Here is a 10,517-nt window from a genome sequence, read left to right on the forward strand (position 1 = left end):
CGCTGCTGCAGATGAACCTGTTCGCCGACTCGCTGGGAGCCGACGGCTCCAACTCCTCCTCGCTCCTGCTCGGCATCAACCGCTCCATCGCCGCGCTCCACCTGCCCGATCTGGCCCCCGGTAACGGTACGTGGTCCCCGGTCTTTCTGTCCCCCTGTCCCGGCGTTCCTGCTCCTGCTCCAGCCGGGATGCTGGAAGTAGCCCGCAGCCCCCCAGCCCCAACTGGGACCCCACCAGCACCGACACTGGACTCCCAGCCTGTCCCCTTGTCCCCAAACCGGGACCTGCCCCATGTCCCAGCTCCGGAACTGACCCAGTGTTCCCACACCAGCCCCGCGTCTCCAGTCTGGGACCAGCTCTCTGTCCCCAGACCAGCTCCAGGGAGTGATGTGGTGTCCCTAGATAGTCTCCACGACCCCAAACCGAGACCAGCTCACTGTCTCCAAGTCAGGACTGTCCCGCTGTTCCCAATCCAGTCCTGTGTTCCCAAATCCTGAACCTCAAGCAACCCCTTGTTCCCAAACTGTCCCATGTTCCTACATTTACAGCTGGGACAGATATGGCATCTGCAAATTGTCCCCATGTCCCCAGACCAATCCTCAGACCCCAAACCAGGGGCAACCCAGTGTCCTTAAACAGCCTTCATGTCCCCACACCTATCCCCAGTCTCCAAACCAGGACCAGCCCCATGTCCCAAAACTGTCCCTGTGTGCCCAAACCAACTCACAGACACAACTAGGAGAGACTCCATGTCTCCAAACCAGTCCTGTGTCCCCAAGCCGATCCCCAGACTACAAACTGGAACTGGCTCTGTGTTCCCAAACTATCTCTACATTCCTGAACCATCCCAGTGTTCTCCAACCAGCTCCGTGTGCCCTAATCCTCCCCATGTCCCCAAACCAGCCCCATGACCCCTAGCTGGGACAGAGTGGGGGGGAAGGAGAGGTGAGGGAGAGGGTGTCTGCCTGAATTTTGACTCCGTTTTCAGCTTCTCGCCTCTTTTTTAGTCTGAAAATCCCCCTCCAGCTGGCCCTGGGTGGCTGGTGAGGGGAGGGGGTGTTCCCAAACCCCATAGGACCCCCTTCCTCTGCATAGTCAGCCGGGCACAGGAAGGGGCCTGCCCTGACCCCCTGCTTGTCCCAATTAGTCACCGGGCCCAGCTGCGGCTCCCTCGGTCCCTGCTGTGCCCCCCGGGGGTACCCAGTGCCCTGCAGCACTGCTTCCATCCCCATGGCAGCCACATCCCATCCCCATGGCAACACCATGGGCACCCCAAATTGCAGCCCCCTTATGCCCACAGCCCACCCCAGGATGTGGGGGAGCAGGGGAAGGGGATGTGTGCACAGATACCTGTGAGTGAGCATTAATTATGCCAGCATTAATGACCATCCATTAATTCCCATGCCCTAGCAAGGGGATTTTTCTGGAACAGACCCACAACCCCAATATGGGGCTTTTTAAAACTTAAAACTGAGCATTTTCAGCAGCCCAGAACTCTGCTACAGAAAATCAGCACTTGGCAGCTGATGGAAAACCGGGGAGAATTTAGCCGCAGCCCCATTTCCACAGGGATGCCCAGTTGGAAACTGGGTGGAAAAGGCCATTACTGGGATCAAAGCTGCTGTGTCCCACTGGCCTTGCCTGACACCCTCCCGATCCTGCTCCCTCCCCACCAGCACCCACCCCGGCATGGGCAGAGTGGGCTGGGACCTGGCCACGCTTCATCTCACCTCCTGCCTTCCGAGCAAAGCTGGGTCTGGAGCCAGGAAAGCCCCACACAAGCCAAGGATGCTCAGCCCCCCCAGCCCCCCGTCCCTACCCCTCCTATTTTTCCTGCAGGATCCCACCCTCAGCTGGAGGACACGGCTCCCCGCATCGTGGAGCACCCCACGGATGTCCTGGTGTCCAAGGGGGAACCGGCCACGCTGAGCTGCAAGGCCGAGGGGCGCCCGGCGCCGGTGGTGGAGTGGTACAAGGACGGGGAGCGGGTGGAGACGGACCGGGAGGATCCCCGCTCCCACCGCACCCTCCTCCCGGGGGGATCCCTCTTCTTCCTCCGAATCCTGCACGGGAGGCGGGGAAAGCCCGACGAGGGGGTTTATTTCTGCGTGGCCAGGAATTACCTGGGGGAGGCCACCAGCCGGAATGCTTCCCTGGAGGTGGCCGGTGAGTCCTGGCGGGGTTTGGGGGCGGAACTTGGGGTTCTGGTATCATCCCTGAGCCCAGCCTGCTTCAGTGGCAAGGGGACTTCACATTCCTGGGTTGTTCTGCCAAGGGAAAAGAGGGCAAAAAAAAAATTAAAATAAGGGGAAATAATTGGAAATAAATAAAGTAAGTGAAAAGAAATGAAAATAAATTCAGAGAAGTGAGAAATATTGGAAATAAGTAAAACTAAGTGAAAACAAATGTAAAAAGAAAATAAGTAAAAAGGAATGAAAATAAGAGTAAGGAAGTAAGTGAAAATGGATATAAATAACAGGAAAGAAATTAAACCATGGAAAAAAGAGAAATTAAATAATGAAAGTGAAAATAATTGAAAGTAAGTGAAAATAAATGAGAAATAAAATAAGTGCAAATGAGTGAGAGAAATGAAAATGATGAAGAACATGAAAACAATTGGAAATAAATGAAAATAAGTGAAAATTACTGAAAAGGAGTGAAATTAAATGAAAACATGGGTAAAAAATTAAAAGAGGCGAATATAATTGGAAACACATGAAAATAAATGAGAACAAATGAAAAGATCTGAAAATATTTGAAAATCAAGTAAAACAGATGAAGATAAATTAAAATCTGTTAAAGCCAATTCAAGCCAAAGCAGATGATGCTCCCCACAGCCCAGGGGTGCAGGGCTGGGGGCCTGAGGCCTCTGTGTCCCCGCAGTGCTGCGGGACGATTTCCGACAGCCCCCCGGGGACGTGGTGGTGGCGGCGGGAGAACCGGCCGTGCTGGAGTGTGTCCCACCCCGAGGCCATCCCGAGCCCAGCATCTCTTGGAAGAAGAATGGGGTCCGGGTCAGCGACAAGGACGAGCACCTGACGGTGAGGGGTGGGGGGCCAGAACTGGGGTGGAGGTGATGCAGTGGAGATGTGGAATATTACAGGGATACAGGAGGTAATGGGGATGTGGGGTGTGATGCGGTTGTGGGTGCAGTGAGGATGTGGGGTGCAGTGAGGATCTGGAATGTGATGGGGATGCGATGGGAATGTGGGATGTAGCAGAGAGTTGGATGTGTGATGTGATGGATACAGGATGAGTTGGGGATGGGGTATGGATATGGGATGCATCGGAGATTTGAGATGCAATGGAAACATGGGATGTGATGAGAGTGTGGGTGCAATGGGAATGTGCGATGCAATGAGGATATAGGATGTGATGGGGGTGCAGAATGCAGGGGGGATGAGAGATGAAATGAGGGTGTGGGATGTCATGGAGATATGGGATGCAATGGGGTGGAGGATGCAGTGGGGATGTGGGATACAGTGGGGATGTGGGATATGATGGGGATGCAGGATGTGATAAGGATCTGGGATGAGCTGTACTTCCTGCAGATCCGCGGTGGGAAGCTGATGGTGGCCAGTACTCACAAGAGCGATGCTGGCGTCTATGTCTGTGTGGCCACCAACGTGGTAGGGGAGAGGGACAGCGAGCCGGCCGAGCTGGTCGTCTTTGGTGCGTGGGGATTTAATTTTGGGGGTGTCAGGGAGGTGGGTGCTATCCTGGTGGGACTGACGGCCACCCTGCAGAGCGCCCAGCATTTGGCAAGAGGCCCCACAACCAGGTGGTGCTGGTGGAGGGGACGGCGGAGTTCACCTGCGAGGCGGTGGGGGATCCGCAGCCGGCGGTGCGCTGGCGCAAGGAGGAGGGTGAAATGCCGCTGGGAAGGTGAGTAGGGGGCGAGGGGGGTGGCTGAGGAGCACCAAGGCCAGCCAGGGTTCTGTGGTGCAGCCGAGCAGCATCAGTGTGTGTCAGCCTGGTGTGCTTGGAGCACCTGCCATCCTCATGGCATCAAGGAATTGCTTCCCATAACCCTGACACATCCTCTGTCCTCTGCACATCCTGCATCCCTATCGCATTCCACATTCCCGTCCTGCCACTTCTCCATCACATCCCACATACCCATTGCAACTCAAATCCTCATTGCATCCTGCATCTTCTTTGCATCCCAAATTCTTATCGCATCCCAAATCCCAATCGCATCCCATATCCTCACTGCAACCCACATCGCCGTTGCATCCCACATCCCCATCACATTCCACATCTCCACCACATTCCACATCCCTGCTGCATCTCCCATTTTCCTTGCATCCCAGATTTCCTGTGCAGCCATCACATCCCACATCCTCACTACATCCCAACCCCATGGCACCTTATGCCCTCCTGGTGCCCCAGCGCTCTGCTGGTGCCACAGCCTCGCTGGGTTCCCCCCAGGTGGGAGGTGCTGCCAGACAACACCCTGCGGATCAGCCGGCTGCAGGTGGAGGATGAGGGCACCTACACCTGCCTGGCTGATAACAGCGTGGGCAGGTCGGAGGCGTCGGGCACCCTCACTGTGCACGGTAAGGGGGGCCCTGGGGAGCACCCTTGGGTGCTGGTGGAGTGCCCAGACAAGCCCTTGTCTCTCCCCACACTGCTGCAGTGCCCCCCCAGCTTGTCACCGGGCCCCACGACCAGGCTGTCACCCCCGGCCAGAGCGTGACTTTCCAGTGCCAGAGCAAGGGCAACCCACCGCCCGCTGTCTTTTGGCAGAAGGAGGGGAGCCAGGTCTGTCTCCTTCCCTCATCCTTGACCCCACACCCAGTGACAGCCCCATCCTCATCCCAATCCCATCACCATTTCTGTTCCATCTCATCCCCATTATCATCACAAACCCCATCCCAGTTCTACCCCATCCCCATCTCATCCCCATCCCAATCTCATCCCATCTCAACCTCACACCAGTACCAATCCTCATCCCTACCTGTCCTCATCACCATCCCATCACAGTCCCTAGTCCATCCCTGTCCCCATTCCATTCCATTCCATTCCATTCCATTCCATTCCCAATCCCCATCCCAATCCCAATCCCCATCCCATACCCATCCGCAATCTCTTTCCCATTTCCACCTCTAACCCTGTCGCCATCTCAACCCCCACATCCCATCCTCCCCCTGCCTCATCCCCCCCACTAATCCCACTCCCTCTCAGACCCTGCTGTTCCCGGGCCAGCCCCCGATCCCTTCCAGCCGTGTTTGGGTCAGTCCCAGTGGTGCTTTGACCATCGTCAACGTCCAGCCCAGTGATGCCGGCCACTACCTGTGCCAGGCTATCAGCGTGGCCGGCAGCGTCCTGGCCAGGGCAGGCCTGGAGGTGACGGGGGGTAAGTCCAGTGCCAGTGAAGAACTGGCATATTCAGTGTATGAGTGACACCCACCCCACCAGCCGGCAATTCCCGTTTTTCTCCCTGTAGCACCCACTGGACTCCAGCCACCAGTGATCAGCCTGCTTCCCGCTAACCGGACAGTGCTGCCAGTGGGGGCCACAGTGCGGCTGCCTTGCGGCGTGGGGGCCCAAGACCCCCCAGGCAGCGTGGGGTGGCTGAAGGATGGCAGTGCCCTGGTAGGTGTCCAGCCCCGTGCCAGCCTGCTGGAGAACGGCACCCTGCAGATCACCGGCCTCCGGGTGAGCCGGCCCCGGCAGGGGCACCCATGGGGGTACTGCAGGGAGGGAGGGGGCGGTGGGTGCGAGGGGTGCAGCAAAGGGAGGTGGATGCTCAGGGAGGTGGGTACAAGCAGTGCTGGGGCTCAGGGGGGTGGGTACAAAGCATGGTGGGTGCTCAGGGTGGTGGATGCCGAGGTGATGGGTGCTCAGGGTGATGGGGCAGGAGCTCTTCCCCCTGCAGGTGAGAGACTCCGGGCTCTATGAGTGTGTGGCCACCAGCCCGGCAGGTGGGACACGCTGGGGCAGCTCCTTGGAGGTACAAGGTGGGTCATGGAGATGTCATTGCAGCAGGGCCACCGTGGCACTGGGAACAAAGCCACCCCAGACCTCCATGCATCTCCCTGCAGGTGATGAATCCGACCTCTCCCTGCCTTCCCCTGCACTCGGTCTCCTCCCTGGGCCACCCTCCGCCCCTGTGGTCACCAACGTTACCAAAAGCAGTGTCACCCTGAGCTGGAAAGGGAACGAAGACAGCGGTGCCACCGATGTCACCTCTTACATAGTGGAGGCTTTCAGGTATCACACAAGCCTCTTCTCTGGGTGCAGGGATGATGTGGTGGCCTGATACCACCCTGTCACGAGTCACCCCTGTCCCCTGGCAGCCAGGCAGCGGGTGGCCCATGGCAGACAGTGGCAGCCGATGTGGAGAGTGAGACCCACACAGTGAGCGGCCTCGTCCCCGACTCTGTCTACCTGTTTTTGGTGCGGGCAGTCAATGCCTACGGGCTCAGTGACCCCAGCGGCGTCTCGGAGCCTGTGCGCACCCAAGGTGAGATCCAGCAGTGACATCGGTGGAGGTGTCAATGAATCCCCCACCCTTGGGCCCATCTCCACTTGGTGACACCAGTGGAGGTGCCCATGCACCCAAAATCTTTGGGTCCATCCTTGCCCAGTGATGCCAATGGAGTTTCCCGTGGACCCCCAATGGGTATGTGGCTTCTTCACTTGGTGACACCAGTGGAGATATCCATGGATCCTCCACCCTCTCATGTTTCCAGCAGACACCAACCCCACGCAGCAAGGGCTGGACCCTGAGCAGGTGCAGCAGGAGTTGGCGCAAGTGGCTGTGCACCTGCAGGAACCTGTGGTGCTGCCACTGGGCACTGTCCACCTCTCCTGGACTGTGAGTGCTGAGCCTCGCTACTGGTACAGGGCTCCCAGTGTCAAGCATCCCCCCATGCCACCCTTCCCTTGGGTCCTCAGGTGGAGCGCCAAGCACCCTTCCTTCAGGGCTACCGGGTGCTGTACCGGCGGCGTGGTGGGCACTGGGAGGAGGCGCGGACAGTGTGGGCCCCAGGGGAGCGGGGAGCCCTGCTCACCGAGCTGCGCCGGGGCCAGGACTACGAGGTCAAGGTCCGACCCTATTTTCATCACCTCCATGGTCCCGACAGCGCTGTGCGTGCTCTGCGCACCCCTGAAGCAGGTGAGTGTAGGGATGGAGGGGACAGTGTGGGTCCCCGGGGACAACCTGGAGGTGGTACCCCATGTGTCCTTCACTGGCAGCCCCCAGCGCCCCACCGCGAGCTGTCAGCGTGGCTGGGAATGGTACCAGTGTCCGCATCTCGTGGCAGCCACCACCGCCGGCAGAGCAGAATGGTGTCATCCGTGATTACCGGGTAAGGGTGGACAGCAGCAGGGATGTGGCAGGTCCACTCTGTCCACCATGTCATGGTGTCCTTATGGGTGTTCCCCATCTTTTCCTCCTGCTCCCCACCAGATTTGGTGCTTGGGCAATGAGAGCCGCTTCCACATCAACCAGAGCGTGGAGGGGACGGTGCTGGCGACAGAGTTGCGGGGACTTGTCCCCGGGGTACCTTACCATGCTGAAGTTGCCGCTGCCACCAGTGCAGGTGTGGGTGCCCGCAGCGCCCCTGTTCCCATCCACATTGGTGAGACCCTCATTGTCACAACTTGCACCCATGGGTGGGGCATGATGGGGTCACCCGCTGCAGTGCTGGGGATGGCTCCTTGGCACCCCGCCGGTGTGTCCCTCTTTCCCGTGTCACTTGCAGCCCCCCTGGTGGAGCAAGATGCGGGGCCAGCAGGTGGGAGCAGCTTGGCTGAGCATTTAGCAGAGGTAGCCAGGCAGCCAGCCTTCATCGCTGGTGTTGGTGGTGCTTGCTGGGTCGTTCTCGCTGCCTTTGCTGCTTGGCTCTACAGCCGCCGCCGGAGGAAGAAGGAGCTCAGCCACTTCACCGGTACAGGGGGGTGCTACCCCTGGGACCTCTCACCCCTCACCCATCACCCATCAGCCACCCACCATCCCTCTCTTTACAGCATCCTTTGCCTACACACCCACTGGTAAGCCCATAGGTGCTGCGGGGTCCCAGTATGGCCTCTCGCTGCCCTCACCCCCATCTCTCTCCACAGTCGCCTTCCCGGTTCCAGTGCGCAGCAGCCCCAGGTAACCCCCCTGGCATCCCCTGCCCTCCCCAGGACCCTCAGGGCTGACCACCAGCATTCCTCCACTGCCTCTCCTTGCAGGGCAGCTGCCAGTGGTGGTTACCCGTGGCTGGTGGATGCGTGGCGTGGTGGCAGCACAGCCAGTGCTGCCGGTTGCTTGGGGACCACTGAGAGATACTACAACGGTGAGGGGCCAGCATGGGGCTGGGTGGCTCTGATTGAGGGGGTCACGACCAACCCTGATGATGCTGGTCACCCTCTGCAGATGCCGGCATCACTCGTTACATCGCCCAGACGGAGCAGTTTGGAGCAGGGGCTGCTGAGGGGCCGGTTTACAGCACCATCGAGGTTGACAGTGAGGAGCTCTGCACCTTTCCCCGTCCCTTCTCACAGTATGGGACCTCCTATCCTGGGGGTGGTTCTCAGCCCATGGATGCTGCAGCCCCCCAGGTGCCCCGTGGCCGGGCTGAGCACGGTAGGGTGGTCGGATGGGTGGGGGCACGCATGGGTGCTCGTGGTGCGGTGCCCTTCCCACAGCCCCCCCAGCATCCCTCCTTGGCACAGGGGCCAAAGCCAAGCTGGGGCAAGCAGTGAAACCGCCGGTGGTGAGCTGGACAGAGCTGCTGCCCCCACCACCCTCAGCCAGTGAGCTCAGCCAGTGCACCCAGGAGGAGGAGAAGGAGGAGGAAGAGGAGGATGAAGAGGCAGCCAGAGGGTGAGTGTGGGGGCTTGGGGGCTGGGTGTCCTGCCCCCAGCACCTACCCTGTGGTTTCCACCCTGCAGGCTGGGGATGGAGGTGTGGTACCCTGGTGAGGACATCCCCTGTGCCACTGCTGCATCCTCACCCACCATCTCCTCTGGCTGCCGTTCTACCGCCACGCTGACACCGTCACCTCGCACCACGGAGGACATCCCTCGCCTCCGCGACTTCGATAACTCCCTCCTGCCCCGGTAGGAGATGGGCCTTGCTTGGTATGGCCGTGCCATTGGGGTCTGGATGTCCCATTGGGGTCCAGATGTCCCATCGAGGTCCAGATGTCCCACCATGGTCAGGGTGTTCCATCGCAATTCAGCCATGTTGTCACTACCCAGCTCTGCCATGCCATCATGGTCCAACAGTGTCATTAGGGTCCAGGTGTCTCATTGGGGTCCAGATGTTCTGTTGGGGTCAAGATGCCCCACCATGGTCCAGATGTTCCATCACAACCCAGCCATTTTGTCACTATTTGGCTCTGCCATGCTCTCATGGTCCAGCCATGTCACTGAGGTCCAGATGTGTCATCCGAGGCCCAGGTATCCCACTGAGGTCTGGATGTCATGCCCAGTCATGTATTCATGATCCAGTTCCACTGTTCCACCATAGTCTGGCCTTGCCACTGGACTCTGGATCAGGGCCTGGATGTCCCACCATGGTCTGGGTGTCCCATCACAACCCAGCCATATTACCATGACCCGGTCCTGCTGTGCCACCATGGTCTGGCCATACCATTGGGGTCTGGATGCCCAGGTGTCTCTTTGTGATTCATCCATGGTGTCACCATCCCCCCCTCCTCTCCAGCTGTGCTCTGACTGTACTGTCATGACACATCCATGACACCGTGGGCTGACTGGGGTGTTGCAATACAGCTGCATCATCACCGGACAGGTGGGCCACCATCATCCAGCTGTGCTGTTGTGACCCAGCTCTGCCATGATCTGCCTGTGCCATCACAATGCTGGCATGTCACTGCATCCAGCTGTGCAGCTGCAGTCTAGATGTCTGGCTGCAATCCAGCTGTGCTATGACCCAGCTGTGCAGCTGCAATCAAGCTGCATGGTTGCAATTCAGTTGTGCCATGACCTAGCTGTGTCATGGTTTAGCTGTGCAGCTGCAATCTGCCAGTGTGCTTGCAATCCAGATGTGTGGTGATCCAGCTGTGCCACTGCAATCCAGCTGTGTGGCTGCAATCCAGCTGAGCAGCCTCTATCCAGTTGTGCTCCAGATGTGCCATTGCAGGCCAGCCATGCTATCACAACCTTGCCAGGCCGTGGTCCCCACCCTAGCTGTGCCATTGCTGCTCCCCTTTGCCAGCCCAGCTGTGTGGCTGTGATCCAGCTGTGGCACTTCTATCCAGCTGTGACGCTTCAGCCCACCTACACCAGTGCCATCCAGCTGTGACAGTAGCACATGGCTTCTCCTGGCTCTGGCACAGCTCTAGAGGGCTTGTGCCAGCACTGTGGTGGCCGCTGAGCCCCCATCCCGCTCCCCCCACCCTGGCTTCACTCCACCCCCCTCTTTGCCAGGAGAACCCCCCATGGCGTCAGCACCCCCTCACAGGCACCCAGTCCCTCGGTGACTCCGGATGCCAGTGAGGGCCATCCACCCCGAGCCCGCTGCCCTCCTGGCACAGGGGAGCCCCGAGGGGCCAGCTGTG

At 59.1% G+C, this 10,517-nt stretch overlaps 1 protein-coding gene across 2 annotated transcripts; it reads left to right on the top strand.

The window, feature by feature from the left end:
* The first annotated feature begins 6 nt into the window (after window positions 1–6).
* ROBO3 (roundabout guidance receptor 3) lies at window positions 7–10,479 on the top strand. Of its 2 annotated transcripts, XM_017738574.1 has the most exons (21): window positions 7–126; window positions 1,840–2,166; window positions 2,884–3,041; window positions 3,552–3,672; window positions 3,747–3,885; window positions 4,432–4,559; window positions 4,640–4,764; window positions 5,188–5,359; window positions 5,450–5,661; window positions 5,882–5,963; window positions 6,048–6,216; window positions 6,303–6,469; window positions 6,699–6,823; window positions 6,904–7,123; window positions 7,204–7,316; window positions 7,418–7,898; window positions 7,978–8,104; window positions 8,185–8,288; window positions 8,369–8,578; window positions 8,668–8,818; window positions 8,887–10,479. In XM_017738574.1, exons 1-21 carry the CDS (start codon window positions 12–14, stop codon window positions 9,056–9,058), a joined length of 3,618 nt encoding a protein of 1,205 aa, XP_017594063.1. In that variant the 5' UTR covers window positions 7–11; the 3' UTR covers window positions 9,059–10,479. The 2 variants fall into 2 exon arrangements, with proteins under 2 accessions (XP_017594063.1, XP_017594064.1); XM_017738575.1 differs by lacking the exons at window positions 8,668–8,818; window positions 8,887–10,479 and having other exon boundaries at window positions 7,418–8,001; window positions 8,071–8,104; window positions 8,369–8,458.
* The last annotated feature ends 38 nt before the right edge of the window (window positions 10,480–10,517 follow it).

Source organism: Corvus brachyrhynchos, unplaced genomic scaffold (genome assembly GCF_000691975.1).
Source record: "Corvus brachyrhynchos isolate BGI_N302 unplaced genomic scaffold, ASM69197v1 scaffold46, whole genome shotgun sequence".
Taxonomy (NCBI): Eukaryota; Metazoa; Chordata; class Aves; order Passeriformes; family Corvidae; genus Corvus; species Corvus brachyrhynchos.

What these genes read in the sequence shown, in the direction of transcription:
- ROBO3 (XM_017738574.1), top strand. Translation starts at nt 12, where the DNA reads ATGAACCTGTTCGCCGACTCGCTGGGAGCCGACGGCTCCAACTCCTCC. An exon ending in CGATCTGGCCCCCGGTAACG is followed by an intron (nt 127 to 1,839) that starts GTACGTGGTCCC and finishes TTTTTCCTGCAG; the next exon opens with GATCCCACCCTCAGCTGGAG. An exon ending in GTGTCATCCGTGATTACCGG is followed by an intron (nt 7,317 to 7,417) that starts GTAAGGGTGGAC and finishes GCTCCCCACCAG; the next exon opens with ATTTGGTGCTTGGGCAATGA.